At 40.6% G+C, this 24,267-nt stretch overlaps 1 protein-coding gene across 3 annotated transcripts in view; it reads right to left on the bottom strand.

Annotated features, from left to right (window-relative positions):
- Window positions 1–24,267, bottom strand: part of NEK5 (NIMA related kinase 5) — a 62,155-nt gene that overhangs the window by 21,215 nt on the left and 16,673 nt on the right. For all 3 annotated transcript variants that reach the window (XM_069601451.1, XM_069601452.1, XM_069601449.1), the window contains exons 4-15: window positions 22,812–22,909; window positions 17,587–17,670; window positions 17,428–17,498; window positions 16,256–16,342; window positions 13,948–14,002; window positions 12,259–12,459; window positions 12,099–12,180; window positions 7,701–7,834; window positions 5,573–5,757; window positions 4,970–5,036; window positions 4,040–4,156; window positions 2,511–2,597 (exon numbers count right to left, since the gene is read on the bottom strand). In XM_069601451.1, coding sequence (XP_069457552.1) covers window positions 2,511–2,597; window positions 4,040–4,156; window positions 4,970–5,036; window positions 5,573–5,757; window positions 7,701–7,834; window positions 12,099–12,180; window positions 12,259–12,459; window positions 13,948–14,002; window positions 16,256–16,342; window positions 17,428–17,498; window positions 17,587–17,670; window positions 22,812–22,909 — 1,268 coding nt within the window. The remainder of the gene's footprint in view (window positions 1–2,510; window positions 2,598–4,039; window positions 4,157–4,969; window positions 5,037–5,572; window positions 5,758–7,700; window positions 7,835–12,098; window positions 12,181–12,258; window positions 12,460–13,947; window positions 14,003–16,255; window positions 16,343–17,427; window positions 17,499–17,586; window positions 17,671–22,811; window positions 22,910–24,267) is intronic.

A 24,267-nucleotide genomic window follows, 5' to 3' on the forward strand; every position in this document is an offset into this window, starting at 1 on the left:
GACACGACTGAGCGACTTAGCACACATGCACTGCTCTGGTGATAAGCATGTCCAGCCTGCCCCTCCCACGGCACCCAGGCCTGAAGCTTTGTGTGGTTCCTTCAGATGCCCTCCTCCTTAGCTCTGACTCTCCAAACTCCACTCTGCTTCTCAGGCCCAGTTTGGGCCCCATCTCTCTTCTTCCAGAAAATTCCTCCACCAGCTCATCCCACTCATGTTTACTACTCCCATGCACTCGCAGGGCTTAACCAGATTCAGTTATCCCATCACTGCTTCACACGTGGGTGTCTTATCTTTACAACTATTTATGGGTAGAAGTGTCTATGCTAGAAAGGGTACAGGTTTTAGAATCAGTTGCGTATTTGTGTGTTGTGTGTGTTAGTCACTCAGTCACTCATCCTTAACGTGCAAACTCAGGGTATAAAGAGAATAAAGTGGCAGACCCTGCTTCATACCCGAGCTTGGTCTCTCTGTCTCTCTCTCGCCAAGACAGTTGAGTTTGCACGTTAAGGATGACCAAGCAAAAGTTAGTTTAACATTACATCAGTTTGCCCTTTACGACACCCAGGATGTTTTCTGCATACTTCTTGGTTTGCTGCTGCTGCTGCTAAGTTGCTTCAGTCGTGTCCGACTCTGTGCAACCCCATAGACAGCAGCCCACCAGGCTTCCCCGTCCCTGGGATTCTCCAGGCAAGAACACTGGAGTGGGTTGCCATTTCCTTCTCCAATGCATGAAAGTGAAAAGTGAGAGTGAAATCCCTCAGTCATGTCCGACTCTAGCGATGCCATGGACTGCAGCCGACCAGGCTCCTCCGTCCATTGGATTTTCCAGGCAAGAGTACTGGAGTGGGATGCCATTGCCTTCTCCAGCTTCTGTGTTTACAAGGGTCTTATTTTACGTACATTATCTTCTGGCCCTAAGGCCTATTGACATTCTTTCCTGCAGGCCAGGTGAATGTAAAACCAGTTTCCTGTTACTTATTCTTTATTGTTCCATTTGCCTTGAGCTTAACAAAAAACAGAAAAGTTGCAGTCTCATGGGGTAAAGGTGCAGCATGTAACAGAAAGGTCAATTCTTTTGCAGAAGTCACCATCCAAATTTATACTCTTGGCTAAAATTAACAATTGTCTTATTGTTTTCACACTAGGGCTAAACTCTTATTTTCTAAATTCCTAACTATATTAACCATAGTTTTTATTGTACAACCTCAGCACATTAAGAGCACAGCAAGCAAGCATTGATCCAGTAACAACTCTATAGAATAATATTTTTTATGTTCTCTAATAGGGCTTCCTCACCCCCCGAAGGGCTCTGTGCCTATTAGGGCCTTTTGTGTGTTCAGGTTCTTTATGCTGTTTATGATTAAGGTGTTGTGAACAGTCATGGTCATTAGTACTAAGGGCATAAACACATTTGTCAATCAAACTAAAATGCTAGCAAAAAAGGGTTTAGATTGAAATACTCTTCTCATCCTGGATAATCTTATAGGATGCCACCATCCGGGGGACATATTGATTAAAGTTGATTTTGTTTGGAAAGAGATCGGGGAAGGCCTTCTGCCTGTGTCACAGAAATTAGGGAGCAGTCTAGTACAGCAAGCATCAGAAAGATAGATATCATCTTTAAGACGAGCGCCTGGGGCAGCTTTTCGAAATCCCTGGAGTCCTGATCTGCCTGCTTGTCAGGTCTTCTCCTCATGACCTTGTCATGGGTGGGATCTCGTGTGCTGGCTCCCAGCACTGTGTCTAATCCGGTTCTGGAATAAAATACCTGCTTGGTCAATACTTATTGACTGACTCACAGGGAACACGATCAACCATATTTAATAACAGGCACTCTTCACTGAGACTCTCAGCCCCATCACCTTGTGAAGCCTCAAGTAAACCATATTAAAGTGGGGCTTCCATTACATCTGACAGTTTTCCTATTAAAAAAAAAAAGTTTGCATGATACAGTTTGTCTTTTTGATGAGAAGATCATTACTCCCACGGGCCACAGTTAATCAGCCTGTACTCTAGAGTCTGGGAACTGCAATTACTAAGTCCACACACACAGTGACTGAGGCCCACACGCCCTAGAGCCTGAGCTCTGCAGAGCAGCCGAGCAGGTAATGGAGAGGAGCCCCTGCTCACCACAGCTAGGAAAAACCCGCACAGCAACAAAGATCCAGCACGGTCAAATATAGTTAAATATCTAAAATTATATTTTTAGAAGATCATTACTGTTAATATCTGCTCAGTTTAGTTAGCTCTGAATCAATAGAGCAACATTTTGTTCCCGTTTTTTAAACATTTTGTTTTTAATGTGGGTCATTTTTAAAGTCTTTATTGAATTCATTACAATATTGTTTCTATTTTATGCTTTGATTTTTTGGCCACGAGGCATGTGGGATCTAAGTTCCCCAACCAGGGATCGAACCCACACCCCCTGCATTAGAAAGAGAAGTCTTAACCACTGGACTGCCAGGGCAGTCCCTCAACATTTCCTTTAGAAGAATGAATTTACCTACCTCCACTTCACACCCCATCTTCTTTCTAATTTCCTTCATGTCATGGTGATACTGTTGGCGTATTTCCTCTAACTGCTTCCAATATTCCTGGAAAGCAATCCCAATTTGGAAATGTTAAATGTTTGCGAACAGCTTGACAGAATACTCTCTAGACAGCCTATGATTTTATTTTTATTTTATTTTTGGCTATGCCTCACGGCACGTGGGATCTTAGTTCCCTGACCAGGGATTGAACCCACAGCCCCTGCATTGGAAGCATGGAGTGCTAATCACTGGACAGCCAGGGAAATCCCCAAGACAGCCTATGATTTTAGAAACGTGTGATATGTAGTAAGGGAAAAGTCAGTGCTCCCCAAAATGATAATCTGCCTTATACTTTACCTGGGGTACTTCCACCAGTGAGGATAAGGTCTCTTGGAACAATCTCTTTTGTGTATATAACCCCAAATATGTTACTGACATACAATTTCTCTACATATAATCCTGTGATAGGCTGAGTTTTGTGCCCCCAAACAGATACGCTGGAGTCCTAAGCCCCAGGACCTCAGAATGAGATCATATTTGGAGACAGTGTCATTGCAGAGGTGAATAGTTAAGCTAAGACGTGTTCACAACTGGGGCAGAGTGGGTCCCTAATGCATACAGCAGCTGTCCTGTTAAGAATATGGCCAGGGACTTCTCTGGCAGTCTAGTGGTTAACACTGCGCACTTCTAATGCTGAGGACTTGGGTTTGATCCCTGGCCAGGGAACTAAGGGCCCCATGCCACATGGTGTGGCCAAAAAATAAAAAATAATAAATTTTTTTTAAAAAAATAAGCAGACTCCTTAAAAAAAAAAAAAAGAAGACAAAGATGGTCACACGAGGAGGATGGTCACTGGTCACACGTCCAGTGGCAGAGACTGAGTTGGGTCACTGCAAGTGAGGATATCTGAGCATCACAGACCAACTACCAGAAGCCAGAAAAAGGCAAAGAGGTACTCCTCTCCAGAGTTCAGAGGGAGCATGGCCCTGCTGACATCTTGACTTTGGACTTCAAGCCTCCAGAAAATTTGAGACAGTAAATTTCTCTTGCTTCAAACTGCCCAGCGTGTTGTACAGCAGCCTGAGGGAACTAATACAAATTTCAAAAATGTTCAGGATGGACAGTTACTTGATCAATCCAAGGTAAAAAGTCCTATGAACTCAGCTACACTGCATTCTCTGAGAAGGTGAAATACATGTCTGTGTCTCCCCTGAGCCCTCAGCCTGGTGCATCACACATCCAGCAAGTGTTTGTGTAGTGAGCTCTCTTAGGTGCACCATAGATGCTAAAAACAATAATACCCGGCGTGTGTGCATGCTAAGTTGCTTCAGTCGTGCGACCCTATGGACTGTAGCCCCCCAGGCTCCTCTGTCCATGGGCTTTTCCAAGCAAGAATATTAATACCAGAGTGGGTTGCTGCGCCCTCCCTAAAGCAACACAGTATTACAATACAAAGACAACGAGAGAAATATAGCGGCAGCCCTTGGAAGCAGACAGTTCCTAACCGGCTCCTTCATTTCATTTCTCCTGAACTGCAGCCCCCAGAATCTAGGTCCTTCTCCATCGCTTCTTAGCTTTTGTCTCTGGTTGTCATTTGGCTCAGCAGAAGACGGACGAAGGCCCTGTTATTGGAATAAAGTAATTTATCAAGTGTATTTGCATTCTGGAACCATCTTATGGCTTGACCTGCACTTCATCCTTTAAGCAATAATTATATTATCAATCTCACTATTTGATAATAATTATATTGAGTTTTTTTCTACAGTGAGCAGAATTTTCTTAGATTAAGCATGAAACTTTTAAAAAAGTAAATGAATAAAACCATTGGTACTGTTTATTCTAAGCAATCAATATTTTATGTTACCATGGAAGACACCTAGATTTGTTTTCTGAACTGGCAAACTGTAATTGTGGAATCAAATATCTATAAAAGTTCAACCCCTGGAGCTTGGGGTTAGATAGGGGAAGAGAACTAAAGCTTTTGAGCAGCTCAAAGTAAGAGCAATGCAAACAGGATGTATATCCAGTTTCACTCAGCCCCAGCATTTTGACACTATACTTAAGGGTAAAGTTTAACTTTCATTTCAAATCCAATACGAGAATCCCTTTTTAAAAATGTGTAGAATTCTAATAAACTAGAATCAAAGAAAAGCAGCACTGAAGGGGACCTTGAAGCTTATCTACAGCTTTTATAGAGAAAGCTCAGAGAGGCTGCATGTTCTGCCTAACGTCACACAGCAAGTGATGGAGCCAGGGAAGGGACTAGGCTTCTCAGACCCTAATTGAAGCCTATTCCCAATATTCTTCTTTAGCTGTTAAAAACTAGCCTTAATCTTCTACGTGGAATGAACTTCGACTTAAGGAACCATGAATATTTGAGAACAGAGAAAGCGTTAGAAATTTCTGATGGCCTCTTATATTTGGTTTTGACTTACCAATTGCTTTTCCACTTTCAACTTATATTGTTGAGCTTCACATTTCCTCTGAAGGTATTCAGCAAGCCTTAGGAAATAGAAACGTTCAGCTTGAGTAGAAGTTTTAACTTGTTATAGGCAGCAATTTGACAAGCGGATTTTCGGCTTCATGATGAGATTCACAAATCGCCTGTGACATTCTGAGTTCAAAGTGAAACGTCAAAGTTGCACAGTCATGTTCAACACTTTCCGACCCCATGGACTATACAACCATGGGATTCTCCAGGCCAGAATACTGGAGTAGGTGGCTGTTCCCTTCTCCAGGGGATTTTCCCAGCCCAGGGATCGAACCCAGGTCTCCGGCATTACCAGAAAGAAGAAAACAATATGAAAAATTCAAGAGTATGAATCTGTGCCCACAGTCAAATGGCAACATGAATAAGACTAGTTACATTAAACTTGAGATGAAAAAGTGTCAAGGGAACGGTGAATTAAGTATTTTAAATGAACAGTCTGGAGATTCCTCCTGGATGTTTTAGGAGAATTTGGACAGACTTCAAAATAAATGCTGATATAGCAAGATATATTCAGAGGATGAAAGTTTAAGTTAGACTATGACATTACCATTGACTTGGAGGTGGACTGTGGCTTTCTTCCTGATCATAACTCTCCTCATCTCTGCTATCTTTTTGAGGAACATGGTGGTAATTTGGTCCGTGCGCTCTCTCCCTCAACAAGTCAAGTTGAGCATAAAAATGATGATAATGTCCACACACTGCAGCAAGTTTGGGCCTTTCTACTGCTTTTACCTGAGGGATTAAAAGGAAGAGAGTTGTACTTTTTAATACAGGATTAAAATCTATAATAACTGACTGCTTGGTAGCAACCATAGCTAAGACAAGGCATAGAAGTTATCTTGTTGTTCTCACTCTAGACTCGTTTTTCAGTAATCTTACAATCCCCAAATCCTAGAACTGAAAAATGTTTTAGAGGCCAAAGGCCTGCAGCACCATAGTTAATAATTTTGCTCAGGTGAAAATATGAGTCACCTGTACTTCATGACTAGCGTATCAAAAATACCTAGCGAGTATCTATCCAACCCAAGATATGAAACTAAGCTGTGTTATTATTTCCTATTTTTCATAAACTTATTTGTTGTTGTTCATATACACAGGAAGAGCCCCTGGAGGGGGAAATGGCAACTCACTCCAGTATTCTTGCCTGGAGAATCCCATGGATGGAGGAGCCTGGCGAGCTACAGTCCGTGGGGTTGCAAAGATTTGGACACGACTGAGCACACACACAATATAAATGTTAGATTAAATATGAAATTATAGATATTTGACCATCTTTAACTTACAAAAATGGCACACTCACATAATCCTAATCAAATATTAAAGTAAATGTGTAAAGTCTGGCTTATCAGTCTAAATACAAATTCAACATTTAAAGTGTCAAGTTGTTTTCTTAGTTTTATAATGCTTACCTATGTACAACCCAAAAGAAGGTACTACTAGTTAGTTGAAAAATGGCTAGAAATACAGAAAAGTATTGGAAGGAAAAAACAGCTTCTTTAGGATTTTCTCTAAAATCCCAAACGGTAATAACAACATTCAAGATAGTTCCTGCGGAGACATCCCATTGCACTGCATTAGCAGAAGTTTTCAGAGGATTGAAGAACCAGCAATATGTTCTCCTAATATCATCCACTTACAAATCTTTTAGATGTTTTCTCTTGTGGTTTTTTTTTTTTTTTTGCCTCCTGCAGGTTTGCTACAGAGTATTCTAAATTACAACATACTTTCAAAATTATTTAATAAGTTAAGCCACATTCCATCAAATAAAGGGCAATAATTTAATAGTTTCAAAAATCTATCTGTACACCAACATATTTGCTAAAACTTCTGCTGCTGCTGCTCCTAAGTCGCTTCAGTCGTGTCCAACTCTGTGCGACCCCATAGACAGCAGCCCACCACCCTCCCCTGTCCCTGGGATTCTCCAGGCAAGAACACTGAAGTGGGTTGCCATTTCCTTCTCCTGTGCATGAAAGTGAAAAGTGAAAGTGAAGTCACTCAGTCATGTCCGACTCTTCGAGACCCAATGGACTGCAGCCTAACAGGCTGCTCTGTCCATGGGATTTTCCAGGCAAGAGTACTGGAGTGGGGTGCCATCAAATGTCTAGATAGCAAGTAAACACTTAGGAAATGTACTTCAAATGGTCCTGTAATTATACCATGAGCCTTCTTTAAGAATATCATTCTTCAGTTAAAATACAACAGGTATTTTATATGCCAGAAGCATTTCACTAGAAAAAACTAAAAGATTCAACATTCTGATGAAATGGATTCAAATAACTGGCATAAAGCAACTCAGGAAAAAAAAAAATCAATGATTTTATAATAAAAATTCCTCAATTACATACAACATCAGAATTAGGAGTATGAATGCAGAAAGTTTTCTGCTGCTATTCTACTCACTTGTCCTATATAGAAAAACTTCATTTATTTAACGACATTAAAAGGAATTGAATTACTAAAAAAACTAATACATACAATACCTATAAGAAAATACAGCATTGTTAAAAATATATATAACAACTAGAAGCTGTCCTATGAACTACCACTTTAATGCTAATTACAGAATTTTATTATAAGTACAAAACTAGTGAACCTTGTACCTCACGAACATGCGCAAGAAGTTCTGTAGAACAGACCATCTGCTAAAACAACAGGAATGCTTTAGCATGACTTACAGATACGGGCGTCTGGGCTCCAGCTGGTGGTCTCCATTCATTTCTATATAATACGTCCTTCCTCTTATTTGGCACTGTTATCCTTGATCCTGGTAGGCACTTTCCCTGGAATCTCACTTTCTGTATTTTAGAATCTATTTAACCAAAAGAAAACAACTTCATTAAAAAAATTTTTTTATACTTGTGAGAGTATAAGCACACGGAGCATTTCATAACACACTTTAACCAGAAACACTTATGTTCACTTGAAACATAAGTTCACTCTGGTGCTGCTGCTGCTAAGTCACTCCAGTCCTGTCTGACTCTGTGCGACCCCATAGACGGCAACCCACCGGGCTCCCCCGTCCCTGAGATTCTCCAGGCAAGAATACTGGAGTGGGTTGCCATTTCCCTCTCCAATGCATGAAAGTGAAAAGTGAAAGTGAAAGTCTAACCAGAAACATTTATACTCACAAAGAGAAGGGCTGATGGAAAATGACTACGCATTTTCTTTGGATGGAGGAAATCATTCTTGCCAGGGTTCCTTTACATGGTTCCTCTCTCTCTTTAGTCGCTCAGTCGTGCCCGACTCTTGCGACCCCATGGACTGTAGCCCGCCAGGCCCCTCTGTCCATGGGATTCTCCAGACAAGAATACTGGAGTGGTTTGCCATTTTCTTCTCCATATATAGTTCTAGTAATATTTAATTATTTAATCGTCTACTATTTAAGAACTTACGAGCGAATATTAACATTTACAGAAACAATATGCATAACATAATGGCATGTTTAGTAGTTCAATTATTAACTAAATTAATTACAAGTAATTAAATGTAGTCATCAGAGCTTGGGTTATCAGGCCGCAGCATTCAGGTCCCACTGTTGTTTGAAATGGATGAGTGAGTGGGTCTTCTAACATGTTGGTATTTATCAGCTTTACCCACGTGTTCCTGTTTCCCCGTCTGTCCTATACTGGAAATGTAGACAATACACTTTCTCTCATGCTCTACTTATCTACTTTCTAAACATTCTCAATCTAGACCAAAACATAATGATGTCAAATCAAATTAAACATAGCAGAATTATCCATTCACTTTCCCTTTATAACTTTCTTAAGTTTATAACAATTTCTCCATCACAGTGGGTAATATTTCTGTCTCACTGGTTCCTCCTCATCCTTGAAGCTGAGATATTTGGTTATGGCTAAAAATCCTGCCATTTAATTGAATAACTTAAATTGAAGAAAGTAGGGAAAACCACTACACCATTCAGGTATGACCTAAATCAAATCCCTTACAATTTTACAGTGGAAGTGACAAATAGATTCAAGCGATTAGACCTGATAGACAGAGTGCCTGAAGATCTGTGGATGGAGGTTTGTGACATTGTACAGGAGGCAGTGATCAAGACCATCCCCAAGAAAAAGAAATGTAAAAAGGAAAAATGGTTTTCTGAGGAAGCCTTACAAATAGATGAGAAGAAAAGAAAGAGAAGAGAAGCAAAAGGCAAAGGAGAAAAGGAAAGATACAGCCATCTGAATGCAGAGTTCCAAAGAATAGCAAGGAGAGATAAGAAAGCCTTCCTCCGTGATCAATGCAAAATAGAGAAAAACAATAGAATGGGGAAGACTAGAGGTCTCTTCAAGAAAATTAGAGATACCAAGGGAACATTTCATGCAAAGATGAGCACAATAAAGGACAGAAATGGCATGGACCTAACAGAAGCAGAAGATATTAAGATGAGGTGGCAAGAATACACAGAACTATATTAAAAAGATCTTCACGACCAAGATAATCACAATGGTGTGATCACTTACCTAGAGCCAGACATCCTGGAATGTAAAGTCAAGTGGGCCTCAGGAAGCATCACTAGGAACAAAGCTAGTGGAGGCGATGGAATTCCAGTTGAGCTGTTTCAAATCCTAAAAGATGATGCTATGAAAGTGCTGCACTCAATATGCCAGCAAATTTGGACAACTCAGCAGTGGCCACAGGACTGGAAAAGGTCAGTTTTCATTCCAATCCCAAAGAAAGGCAATGCCAAAGAATGCTCAAACTACCACACAATTGCACTCATCTCACACGCTAGTAAAGCAATGCAATGCTCAACATTCTCCAATGCAATGCTTCAACAGTACGTGAACCGAGAACTTCCAGATGTTCAAGCTGGATTTAGAAAAGGCAGAGGAACCAGAGATCAAATTGCCAACATCCACTGGATCATCAAAAGAGCAAGAAAGTTCCAGAAAAACATCTACTTCTGCTTTATTGACTATGCCAAAGCCTTTGACTGTGTGGATCACAATAAACTGTGGAAAATTCTGAAAGAGATGGGCATACCAGACCACCTGACCTGCCTCCTGAGACATCTGTATGCAGGTCAAGAAGCAACTGTTAGAACTGGACATGGAACAACAGACTGGTTCCAAATCAGGAATGGAGCATGTCAAGGCTGTATATTGTCACCCTGCTTATTTAACTTCTATGCAGAGTACATCATGAGAAACGCTGGGCTGGAAGAAGCACAAGCTGGAATCAAGATTGCCGGGAGAAATCTCAATAACCTCAGATATGCAGATGACACTACCCTTATGGCAGAAGGTGAAGATGAACTAAAGAGTCTCTTGATGAAAGTGAAAGACGAGAGTGAAAAAGTTGGCTTAAAGCTCAACATTAAGATAACTAAGATCATGGCAATCTGGTCCCATCACTTCATGGCAAATAGATGGAGAAATAGTGGAAACAGTGACAGACTTTATTTTGGGGGGCTCCAAAATCACTGCAGATGGTGACTGCAGCCATGAAATTAAAAGAAGCTTGCTCCTTAGAAGAAAAGTTATGACCAACCTAGACAGCAGAGACATTACTTTGCCAACAAAGGTCCGTCTAGTCAAGGCTATGGGTTTTTCCTGTGGTCATGTATGGATGCGAGAGTTGGACTATAAAGAAAGCTGAGCGCTGAAGAATTGATGCTTTTGAATTGTGGTGTTGGAGAAGATTCTTGAGAGTCCCTTGGACTGCAAGGAGATTCAACCAGTCCATCCTAAAGGAAATCAGTCCTGAATACTTATTGGAAGGACTGAATATTCATTCATTCATTTGACGCTGAAGCTGAAAATCCAATATTTTGGCCACCTGATGCAAAGAACTGACTCATTTGAAAAGACTCTGAGGCTGGAAAAGATTGAAGGCAGGAGGAGAAGGGGACGACAGAGCATGAGATGGTTGAATGGTATCATCAACTCAATGGACATGGATTTGAGTAAACGCCGGGAGTTGGTGATGGACAGGGAGGCCTGGCGTGCTGCAACCCAAGGACTTGCAGTCAGACACGACTGAGCAACTGAATTGAAAGGAATTGAAAAATCCTGCTGTTCTTATTTCACAATGTTAATTGAATTAGTAATTTTTCTCTTTAATGTCTGTCTGTCTTACACATACACACAAACACACATACAGTGTTTCATCAGCTGATTCCTGACACTGTCACTAAAGCAGCTCCCCTATTTCTCATTACCATAAGGTATCGCCTGCTTTCTTTGGGAATCACATAGTAACAATTCTCCTACTGTTACCAGTTAGGTCCAAGATCCTAACTTCAGCTCAAACCAGCCTCTGCAAGAGAACTCTTAATCTTGAGTCCATTCTCTCTAGTTCAAAAATACAAGCTTCATCTCATGATTCCATGTCTGTCTGTGACCCTTCTCTGACTCTCTACCCCTTCCCTACACAAAAGTGAAGCTTGGATCCTACCCCTTCGAGCCTCTCTTTATCAGCAAATCCACTGCTTCATCAAGTTTTCCTGACTGATGAGAAGAGAGGAAATGAATCCTCCAGGTCATGAATGAGCTGGATGTACAGGCACGCCCACAGGTCACCACTCAACAAAAATTTTTCTCCTGTTCATAATGCTCGTGCATGCTAAGTAGCTTCAGTCGTGTCTGACTCTTCGACCCTATGATCTGTAGCCCACCAGGCTCCTCTGTCCATGGGATTCTCCAGGCAAGAATACTGGAGTGGGTAACCCTGCCCTCCTCCAAGGGATCTCCCTGACCCAGAGATTGAAACTTCATAGGCCGATTTGGGCAGATTTTCCAGTTGCAGCTAGTACGAGGCTTCATAAAGGTAGACTAGAATTGTCTGGGTTTAATATAAAGATGTGTTGTAGATCTCAGGCATTGAGATTAATAAGAAATCATATTATTGCTATAATAAATTCATCTCATGTCTCCTGCATCAACAGATGGGTTCTTTACCACAAGCACCACTTGGGAAGTCCTGCTTATAGTGCTCATATTTTTGTCCACATTCAATAAATCTGGAGGAATTTCCCTGCTAATGTTGTCAACCATATACTATAAATCACTGCGCAAGACACACACAATAAATATCTTTTGATTGCACACTTAAGTCCTTCTTACCAGGGGCCACCTTCCCAGCAGGTCGAGAAGCAGATGGTCTTGTTTTATGTAAAAGTGGGTGACTGAATTCTTCATGAATGACCTAAAATATAACAGTGTATCAGGACTCACTAGTCAAAAAGCTCTGTCAAAATCCAAACAGAATCACCTCCAAACTCACCTTGGGAGTCAAGTATTTGGCAATAAGATTCTCTAAAAAGGGCCTTTTCAAAATGGAATTGATGGATGGCCGATCTCGGGGAGATACTTCAAACAGCTGGGATATTAAGAACTGCAGGTCACGGGAAAACCTTGGCGATATCGGAGGGACACGAGCTTGACAAATCTTCAGAACCAGCTGCTGTAAGTTGTTACCCTCAAACTGAAAGGACAAGGAATGGTGATACTAAGTCAGAGAAAAATTCAACGCGCATATTTAAAGGAATACCAAGAGGGACTTCCCTGGTGGTCCAATGGTTAAGAACCCGTCCTGCAATGCAGGGGACATGGGTTTGCTCCCTGGCCGGGGAACTAAGATTCCATGTGCCATGGAGGGACTAAGCCTGCATGGGGCAACTGCTGAGCCCTCCTGCCACAACTAGAGAGTCTGTGCAATGAAAGATTCTTCAAGCCACAACTTAAGACTTGACACAGTCAAGTAAGTAAATAAATAAACCCCGAAAATAAAGAAATTAAAAAAAGAGGAGGGAGTGAAGTGAAAGTCGCTCAGTCTGTGTCTGACTCTCTGCAACCACATAGACTGTAGCCCGCCAGGCTCCTCTGTCCACGGAACTCTCCAGGCAAGAATAGTTGGAGTGGGTAGCCTTTCCCTTCTCTAGGGGATCTTCCCAACCCAGGGACTGAACCCAGGTCTCCCACATTGCAGGCAGATTCTTTACCAGCTGAGCCAGAAGAGAAGCCCACGAATACTGGAGTGGGTAGCCTACCCCTTCTCCAGCAGATCTTTCTGACCCAGGAATCAAACTGGGGTCTCTTGTACTACAGGGGAATTTTTTTTACCAACTGAACTATAAGACAAGGCATTTAAAATATTTTTAATTTTTAAAAAGTAAAATAACTTTGAGAAACAAAACAATGTTAAAAGCTTTCCTTAAGAGTACCATGGTCTGCCCTGAATTGTTTCCATCAATATGTAGGCAGTTATTCAATGAAACATCATATTACTTAAAACAAGGGGCTTTTTAGTTTCTTTATTATCAAAATGTTTACTCGTTTCCCAAAACTAGAAGGTATAGGAAATTGTTAACAGGGAAAATACATACAATTCCACCACCCAGAGATATATTTTCTTCTAGTCGTTTAAAAAATACTACTTATTTTACCAAGTTGAGATCATACGATATGAAATTTTATCTCTTGCTTTTTTAAATGACAGAGGAGCCTGGGATCACAAAGTGTCAGACACGACTGAGTGACTAACACTTTTTTCATGCTCTATGCACTATTCTTCAACTTGGATTTTGTACTTAATAATATAGCTTGGATATTGTCCCATGTTGGTATATATGGAGCTATCATTCTTGTTAATATCTTGTTCATATAATTTTTAACAATCTAATAAAACCAAACAAAAGACTGTTCTATACATCTGTGTCTCTTTTGCTGTCACTGGGACGACCCAGAGGGATGGTACGGGGAGGGAGGAGGGAAGGGGGTTCAGGATGGGGAACACGTGTATACCGGTGGCAGATTCATGTTGATGTATGGCAAACGAATACAGTATCATAAAGTAATTAACCTCCAATTAAAATAAATAAATTTATATTAAAAAAACCTTTTTCTTTCAGAGGTTATTTTCATTTATATACTTTTCAATAACTCAAGATAATCTGATGATTAATATACTTACAGGATGTCTGAGTGTGCAGAGCTCATATAAGACACAGCCAAGAGACCAAATATCCCTGGGAAAGATAAGAGTTTATAAGCCAAGAATTATGGATAATTCTCAATTTAAACTTTTATCCTTATAGTCAATTATATTTGTGTATCTTTACAATTTTATATAGGGTGACAAGTTTTCACAAATGCTTTCAGTACATTATCAATTCTTACTCTTACTAAGCCTAGAGAAAAAATTGTAGCTTGTCAGATTTCCAGCAGGGAAAAGGTACCCAAGCTTTGCTACAATCTGATGGCTCAATACTTACTTTAACTTCATGTGATGAGCTCAAGGAAAATGTATGTGCATATGGAATTTTGAGCAATTTGGAGGAGGGAGGAAGAACTCAAATGTGGATTACTTGATTCAACAGGTAAAATTTGGTTGATTTAGAAAGGAACGTTCTACTCAAGGCTATCAGTTCAGTTCAGTTCAGTCTCTCAGTCATGTCCGTCTCTTTGCGACCCCATGAATTGCAGCATGCCAGGCCTCCCTGTCCATCATCAACTCCCGGAGTTCACTCAAACTCATAGACAGAACCAAAGTTAGATTAAGTAATAAACAGAATATCTGGTACTCAGTGAACTTAAAATGTACTAAAACTAGGCCTGTGCAGGTGTCCAATAAATGACCTTTGACCTCAGAGGGCCAAAACAAATCCCCCCTCAGATCACGCTAAACATTTCCATTTTTGAACATGCATCTTATGAAGATGCATGAAACTCAGCTATGTCTGCATAGAACACCAGTTACCTCACCTCCAATCCCCTTTCCCCATGCCTAAGACCATCCTGCATTGCAGGCGGATTCTTCACCACCGAGCCACCAGGGAAGCCTGCCTAAGACCATGCTGCTTCTTCATCCCATAAATATCTCAAATCCCTCGCCGGCAGGGAGGCAGATCTGAGACCTGTTCTCCAGTCTCCTCATCTGGCTGCCTTGTGTATAAACCCTTTCTTCCTCTGCTGCAAACCTCAGTGTTTCAGCATTTGGCTTGCTGTGCATTACGTGAATTAACCCAGTTTGGTAACGATTTATTGCTAGGATCTTCCAATTGTTCAAAGCATCAAATCAACATATTTAAATGTTGACTTAGATGCTTAAAAACTAGTGCAAGGCAACAAAACAATGCTGCTGAGCCAGGGGTCTCTCTTTGCAGCACCGAGTGCGCTCTGCTTTCGAAAGCCTGTCCTTCCACCCTGGCTACACCAGCTGCATTTCTGGTCAGCTTGAGGCCAACCTCCTTCTCTAGGTCAGAGGATATCTTCCAAAAAATGCCCATTCTACTATGCGGAGAAATGTTCACCACTCTTCTTTAGGGCTTGGCTTTTCATTTACCTCTTTCAAAGTCAGTCAAATATCACTTGGGTACTTTTCTAAACAAATAGACAATGAACTCCACAAAGGAACTTGGTCTTCCTGCAATGCCAATGAGTTCAACTGGAAGATAGCTTTGAAAAGTGAAATGTTTTCCTTCTCCTCCATAGAAGTAAAGACTATCTTGGCTTTATCTTTTATCACTGTGTATATTAATATTAAGGCTGCCTGTGGAGCTAGTGGTAAAGAACCCACCAGCAAATGCAAGAGATGTGGGTTCAATCCCTGGGTCAGGAAGATCCCCTGGAGGAGGGAATGGCAACCCACACCAGCATTCTTGCCTGGAGAATTTCATGGAGAGAGGAGCCTGGCAGTCTACAGCCCATGGGTCGCAAAGAGTCGAACGTGACTGAGCGACAAACACTTTCACAAACTGTATTAATATTACTCCTAAACAGAAGGCTCTAGTACCACAAACGTCAAAGCTTCTTGATCTTTAAAGCTAGAAGATGCCTTAACAATCACCTAGCCAACAGCTTTGTTGAAGACAGGGGAACTGAGACCCGCAGAGACTGACTGACTCGCTCAAGTCGCTGACCAAGTCAGGGTCAGGATTTCTGGCTCCGAAACCTGCGCTGTGTCACCGACCTTCCACCTGACCCATCCACAACACTTTGCTGCAACAGGCTCAACAGTGCTCAGAAAGCCTGAGAATCAAGTACAAAGATGCACATCACAGTGACCTCAATTCTCAAGGCTACTCTACCACTTCTATCCTCAGAGGAAGAGACATATCTCTTTTCTACATAAATGTGAAAGCTTTAGGAAACACTGAAGTGGTCAGAGGCAGTCACAGCGATTCTCATTTCACAGGTGAAGAAAAGGAAATTACAAAGCACCATAAGAAAGAATCCATAAGATTTTACTAAGACTTTCAAACCAAAAGCCAGCAACTCACGTTTTATTGTTGTAGGGTTTATTCTGACAGATCTCTGGGGACAGGTAGTATGGTGTTCCAATGCAAGTTCTAGCAAGTTCCATGGTACTAGCAAAGTTATATTAAACAATAAAATAACATAGTGTGTTACTGAAGTAAGGAAAGGCTTAAGACATACACATACATGTAAGAAAAATGTATAAAAAGTAACACAAAATTTGATGTATTCATATATGAAAATAAAGCATCATTATTATTAAAATATAGTATATTAATAGTGTAGTAATAAAATTAATTGATTTTAAGCTTATAATTCATTTACCCAAACTCTACACAATAAAAAAAAAAAACTTATGGCTTAAAGACTGCACAAAAAGGTACCATTGTTATTTTTCAAACTCTCACATGTAAAAACTTCCCTCATTCCAATAACGAAAGCAATGCACTCTCATGATTTAAAATTTGGAAAATGGAAAAGTGAATAAAGAAGAAAAAAAATACCAAGAATCTTACTACCCTCAAACAACTAGTGCTAAAATTCTGATGTATTTCCTTCTTGTCTTTTTTCCATGCATACTTTCCACATAGCTGTGATTATACTGTATTTGAAATTCATAATTCTTGTTTTTAAAATTTTAAATTTAATACAACAAAGTTTGTTCTTACATTATCAAAAAGTCTTCAAAATCATAAATTCAGTGGCTAAACAATATTCAGGTACATGACTGTGCCAAGTTTTATAAAATTTAGCTATTTCCCCATTTTTAGGCATTTAAACTATTCCAAATTTCAAATTATTCCCTTAGGACAAATTCTCAGAACATTTAAAATCTCTTGGCATTTATTATCAACAAACTGTCTTTTGAAACAGTTGCATCAATATACTCTCCTAAGCAGGTGTTAATTTTCCTGTTTCACAAAATGCTCACTAACTTTACATACATTTCAGTCACATCTCATTTGACCAGCTTATATCACACTATACAGCATTGCCAACATTTCTACTATGCCAAGATATGTCTCGCAAATTTTAATCTCAATGTACCATCTGAATACTTTAACATACTTATATAAACAATTATCCAAAATTATTGAGAAACCAAGCTCTTAATATCTTCTTAATTCTTGATACCTAAAAATACATATTTTGGCTGTTATGAACAGAAGGAAAAATGATTTTTAAAAGTACTTACTTGTTCAAGACCCTTGCAATACCAAAGTCCCCAAGCTTTGCAACCATTCCGTTCTTGCTAAGAAAAATGTTCTATAAAGTGGAGAAAAGTCTATGTTGTTGGAAATATTTCAAGAAAATAAAAGATCTATTCTTCTTGATTTTGTCTCTGAGCTGTTACCTGTGTTTTTATGTCCCTGTGTAAAACCTTCCTGTCGTGAATATGTTTCAGTCCTAGAGAAATCTGTACAAACCAACTCAGAATCTGTAGAGGGAACACGAAACAAAACCAGTGAGCAGTCTGCTGATCACTGAACTACCTTCAGTGATAACATGCACGAAGAGAGAAATAATACATTTGTGTGTGTGGTTACGCGAATGAAGTGAATAGATATACCATCATCCCATCCTATGTTCTCCTTACAGCTGGAAAAACGAAGTGCGAAAAGGCAATCCAAACATGTTGGTATGAAAAGGAATACTGCATACAGAAAAAGAGAAACTGGGGACTTTCCTGGTGGTCCAGTGGCTAAGACTGCACTCCCAAAATGCAGGGGGCTGAATTTTATTTCTTAGATATGGTTTATTTCTTAGTTGTCATTTTATTTTACCTTAGTGGACCATGAGTCTTTTTATTAAACTGTTCTGCTGCTGCTAAGTCACTTCAGTCATGTCTAACTCTTTGCCACCCCATGGACTGTAGCCCTGCAGGCATCTCTGTCCATGGGCTTCTCAAAGAAAGAATACTAGAGTGAGTCACCATGCCCTTCTCCAAGGGATCTTCCTGACCCAGGGATCGAACCGGGAAGGTAGATTCTTCACCACTGAGCCACTGTAGACAGCTTCTCAGGTGGTGCAGTGGTAAAGAATGTGCCTACCCATTCAGGAGACACAGGTTCAATCCCTGGGTCTGGAAGGTCCCCTGGAGTAGGAAAACACAACTAGGCATACATGCTTGCACTCAGATGCCTACAGAGATTTATTTAAACAATTCTAAACTTTCAATGGTTCTTTGTCCACCAAAACAGAGAGAGGAAAACAATTGAGTGAAAAAACTATATTCCAGATACTAAGATTCACTTGTAATTTTTTTTGGGGGGGCTGTGCTGTGCAGCATGTGGAATCTGAGTGCCCAGGGCATGTGTGTTAAGTCGCTTTAGTTGTGTCCGACTCTTTGCGATCCCATGGACTGGATCCCATGCCAGGATCCTTTGTCCTGGGGGATTCTTCAGGCAAAAATACTGGAGTGTGTAGCCATTCCTTTCTCCAGGGGATCTTCCTAAACCCAGGGATCGAATCCGGGTCTCCCACATTGCAGGCAGATTCTTTACTGTCTGAGCCACAAGGGAAGTCCTTAGTTCACCAACCAGGGAACTTGTCCCCTGCACTGGAAGTGAAGAATCTTAACCACTGGACCACCAGGAAAATCCATCAGTTGTAATTTTAGTTCTTTCTCAACCATGGGAAATGTAATTCAAACTTACGTAAAGTATTTTTATTAAATGTGGCAAAATAATACCCAGATAAGAAGAAAGGAGAGTTTCTACAACTATAGAATTTAATATATAATGTCAATGAGCATAGGGAGAATGCTTGATTAAATTTACAGAGGTTAGGGATATTGCAGAGAATGGAATAGCAACCCACTCCAGTGCTCTTGCCTGGAGAATCCCATGGACGGAGGAGCCTGGTAGGCTGCAGTCCATGGGGTCGCTAAGAGTCAGACACAACTGAGCGACTTCCCTTTCACTTTTCACTTTCATGCATTGGAGAAGGAAATGGCAACCCACTCCAGTGTTCTTGCCTGGAGAATCCCAGGGATGGGGGAGCCTGGTGGGCTGCCGTTTATGGGGTTGCACAGAGTCGGACACGACTGAAGCGACTTAGCAGCAGCAGCAGCAGCATTTAAGAACTCAGATAATTTCCTCTTTGATTTAAAGTTCAATGTCGTGAATGTATGAATGATTAAAGAATAAATATTCCTGCTGCAGCTGCTGCTGCTAAGTTGCTTCAGTCGTGTCCGACTCTGTGCGACCCTATAGACGGCAGCCCAACAGGCTCCCCCGTCCCTGGGATTCTCCAGGCAAGAACACTGGAGTGGGTTGCCATTTCCTTCTCCAATACATGAAAGTGAAAAGTGAAAGTGAAGATGCTCAGTTGTGTCCTAAAAGAGAACAGAGAAACAAAGGGTTTGAAGAAAGCTGGGAGGCCATTCTTATGTCCTGCTGTGGCTGAGGCCTTTCCCTTCAATCACACAGGCCGGGAGTCCAGTTCTTCCCCACTACAAACACCTGTCTCCTTCATGAATAAAAGTTCCAAGAAGGTATCAGAGGATGCTCAGTGTACAGAAGAAACATGTGTTTGTGCTCAGAGCAAATCAAAATTGAGGCCATTACTCTTCCCATTTCTCTTCTCTCTCTTAATAACCAAAGAAACTAAATAGCCATTGCTAAAAAGAGCTTCTATCTTCCCCGGCAAAGTGGGAAATCTATTTTAAAACAGCGTACTCATTGGTAAAAGGAAGATGAGTGAAGCTATAAATACATCACATTTGAAGTGGCTAAGGAACATTCTCATTCACTTTTTTTTTCACCCATTAAGATCCATCTCAGGGGCATCCTACATGAGATTGTCCAAAAATAAGATACTGTCCTTTCTCAAGCAAAGTTCACTCCCAAACAGAGATTCAATTTAAGTTCAAATGCAAACATGTTCTCAGTTCAGTTCAGTTCTGTCGCTCAGTCATGTCTGACTCTTCACAACCCCATGTATCGCAGCACACCAGGCCTCCCTGTCCATTACCAACTCCCGGAGTTCACTCAAACTCATCATCGAGTCGGTGATGCCATCCAGCCATCTCATCCTTTGTCGTCCCCTTCTCCTGCCCTCAATCCCTCCCAGCATCAGAGTCTTTTCCAATGAGTCAACTCTTCGCATGAGGTGGCCAAAGTATTGGAGTTTCAGCTTCAGCATCAGTCCTTCCAATGAACACCCAGGACTGATCTCCTTTAGGATGGACTGGTTGGATCTCCTTGCAGTCCAAGGGACTCTCAACAGTCTTCTCCAACACCTCAGTTCAAAACCATCAACTCTTTGGCGCTCAGCTTTCTTCACAGTCCAACTCTCACATCCATACATGACCACAGGAAAAACCATAGCCTTGACTAGACGGACCTTTGTTGGCAAAGTAATGTCTCTGCTTTTGAATACGCTATCTAGGTTGGTCATAACCCTTCCAAGGAGTAAGCATCTTTTAATTTCATGGCTGCAGTCACCATCTGCAGTGATTTTGGAGCCCAGAAAATAAAGTCTGACACTGTTTCCACTGTACCCATCTATTTGCCATGAAGTGATGGGATCAGATGCCATGATCTTTGTTTTCTGAATGTTGAGCTTTAAGCCAACTTTTTCACTCTCCTCTTTCACTTTCATCAAGAGGCTTTTTAGTTCCTCTTCACTTTCTGCCATAAGGGTGGTGTCATCTGCATATCTGAGGTGATTGAGATTTCTCCCGGCAATCTTGATTCCAGCTTGTGTTTCTTCCAGTCCAGCGTTTCTCATGATGTACTCTGCATAGAAGTTAAATAAGCAGGGTGACAATATACAGCCTTGACGTACTCCTTTTCCCATTTGGAACCAGTCTGTTCCATGTCCAGTTCTAACTGTTGCTTCCTGACCTGCACACAGATTTCTCAAGAGGCAGGTCAGGTGGTCTGGTATTCCTATCTCGCTCAGAATTTAGCAGTTTCTTGTGATCCACACAGTCAAAGGCTTTGGCATAGTCAATAAAGCAGAAACAGATGTTCTTCTGGAACTCTCTTGTTTTTTCCATGATCCAGTGCATGTTGGCGATTTGATCTCTGGCTCCTCTGCCTTTTCGAAAACCAGCTTGAACATCTGGAAGTTCACGGTTCACGTATTGCTGAAGCCTGGCTTGGAGAATTTTGAGCATTACTTTACTAGCGTGTGAAATGAGTGCAATTGTGCGGTAGTTTGAGCATTCTTTGGCATTGTCTTTCTTTGGGATTGGAATGAAAACTGACCTTTTCCAGTCCTGTGGCCACTGCTGAGTTTTCCAACTTTGCTGGCATATAGAGTGCAGCACTTTCACAGCATCATCTTTCAGGATTTGAAATAGCTCAGCTGAAATTCCATCACCTCCACTAGCTTTGTTCGTAGTGATGTTTTCTAAGGCCCACTTGACTTCACATTCCAGGATGTCTGGCTCTAGATGAGTACACCATCACTCAGATGGGTCGTGAAGATCTTTTTTGTACAGTTCTTCTGTGTATTCTTGCCACCTCTTCTTAATATCGTCTGCTTCTGTTAGGTCCATACCATTTCTGTCCTTTATCGAGCCCATCTCTGCATGAAATGTTCCCTTGGTATCTCTAATTTTCTTGAAGAGATCTCTAGTCTTTCCCATTCTGTTCTTTTCCTCTATTTCTTTGCATTCATCACTGAGGAAGGCTTTCTTATCTATCCTTGCTATTCTTTGGAACTCTGCATTCAGATGCTTATATCTTTCCTTTTCTCCTTTGCTTTTCGCTTCTCTTCTTTTCACAGTTATTTGTAAGGCCTCCTCAGACAGCCATTTTGCTTTTTTGCATTTCTTTTCCATGAGGATGGTCTTGATCCCTGTCTCCTGTACAATGTCACTAGGCTAGGTTAATTTCTCATTTAAAGCTTTTTTCTCTTCAGTCACCCTCTGGTTTTTCAGTCTTCTAACTTTACTGAGGCCTTTGATGGCTAAGTTGAAGATCTCTCTTGGTAAATGTCAGACTGCCCTTGAAAATATGTGGGTTATTTTCAAATATCTTTTGATATTGATTTCTAACAGGATTCCACAGTGATAACAGACTCTGTATGATTTCAATGCCTTTAGACCATGAAATTTCTTCACCTTGTTTTATGTCCCTGGATCTATTCCCATGGTCTCCTAGTTTATGGTCTATGGGAACTTGAACAGAATTTGTATCCTACTATTGTGTGAAAATTGTATAAATCTTAATTATGTTGAATTGGTTCATGATGCTTTTAAGGTCTACCATATCCTTCCACTTTTACGTATATTCATTCTATAAATTTTTGAGAGTTTGATATTGAAACTCCCAATAAAAATCTTAATGTATCTATATAAAAAAATAATTGTATTAATAATATATAGAAGGACCATATGTAACTTTGCCCTGTATTTTCCAAGTCTCCTATAAATGTTTTATCATACTTTTAATAATTTAAAAGACAAAAAGAAAAAGAAAAAATAAATGAATACTGACATTGTAAAAAAAAAAACTAAGCCGTTATTTTTACCAATCATGCTTCATATAAACACAGTCTATTATTTATGAAATTATAAATTTAATCCCTAATATAAATGAACAGGGAAATTGGAAGAGTTTATACCTGATCTTCACTAAATAACACTCCCCGTTGTCTTCTGATCCTTTTCATGAGATCCCCGCCATCACAATACTCCATCACAATAAACAGTCTGTTGTTCTCTGTAAAAAAAGGCCTCATTTGATGCTGGATAGGTTTCAAACATTTACTAATTACTTGCCTTTCAAGTTCTAGAAGGTGGAGAATGCAACAGAAAAATGCAGAATGTAATAGCAAAAAACTGGCTGTAGAATCAAGATGGACTGGGCTCTAATCCCACTTCACCACTTAAATTTCTTAGCTCTGTGACTCTGGGCAAGTTATTTTAATTTTTCTGAGCTTCATTTTCTCATCTGTTAGATGGAAATAATAATGTAGACACTCCTCTTGGGATCGCCTTATCTTTGTTCACTTCATCTTTTAAATGAGTTAATCCATGTCACATATTTAGAACAATACCTGCCCATAATGAGAGTTCAATAAATGTGAGCAATTATTTTTAATAAATGTGAGACTGGAAATGGGCTGTAACACAACAGCTGTGAATCTTTTTCAACACCACTAAAAGAATGATCAGACCCTTCACTTTAAGTAGAAACTTTTATTTATACTGTTGAGTACTGGTGACACTCTTTTTTTAATGTTTTATTTATGTATTTGGCTGAGTCAGGTCTTAGCTGCAGCACTTGGAATTTCACTGTGGCCCATGGACGCTCTAGTTGGGGCACATGGGCTCCAAAGCGCTCAACCCTAGTAGTTGCGGTGCACAGGCTTAGTTGCTCCACAGCATGTGGGATCTTAGTTCCCCAACCAGGAATCGAACCTGCATCCTCTGGATCGCAATGTGGATTCTTAACCTCGACCATCAGGGAAGTCCCAGTCAAATTCTCTTAACTGACCTCTGCCTGACCTACACACTAGATTGCTGGGCACCCTTGATGACTGTTGCTGCTCAAGGTTACCCTGGTGGTGCCTGGACTCAACTATGCTCCCTCTGTTCTCACTGATTCTTACCAAGATCACTGCATGCATTCCCAAATCTATTTGAAAAGACCCTGATGCTGGGAAAGATTGAAGGCAGGAGGAGAAGGGGACGACAGAGGACGAGATGGTTGGAGGGCATCACTGACTTGATGAACATGAGTTTGAGTAAACTCCAGGAGTTGGTGATGGACAGGGAGGCCTGGCGTGTTGCAAAGAGCAAAGAGTCGGACACAGCTGAGCAACTGAACTGAACTGAACTGATACTTGTTATCATAATTTTTATACAAAGTGATGAGAGATGAATGGAAAAAGATGTGATTGTTTCTACAAGAATGACACTGAATGCCATGAAGGACCCAGTAAAAGTGAGTAGCTTAGAAAACAAAATCATTAAGCTAAATGCTGGGTGGGACAAATGGAAAATAATTGGGAAGCTTTCAAAGGAATATGCACAGAGAGAGTATCTGCGTATTCTTACTCCACTCTAAAGAACAGA

The sequence above is a fragment of the Ovis canadensis genome, chromosome 10, assembly GCF_042477335.2.
Source record: "Ovis canadensis isolate MfBH-ARS-UI-01 breed Bighorn chromosome 10, ARS-UI_OviCan_v2, whole genome shotgun sequence".
In the NCBI taxonomy this organism is placed as follows: Eukaryota; Metazoa; Chordata; class Mammalia; order Artiodactyla; family Bovidae; genus Ovis; species Ovis canadensis.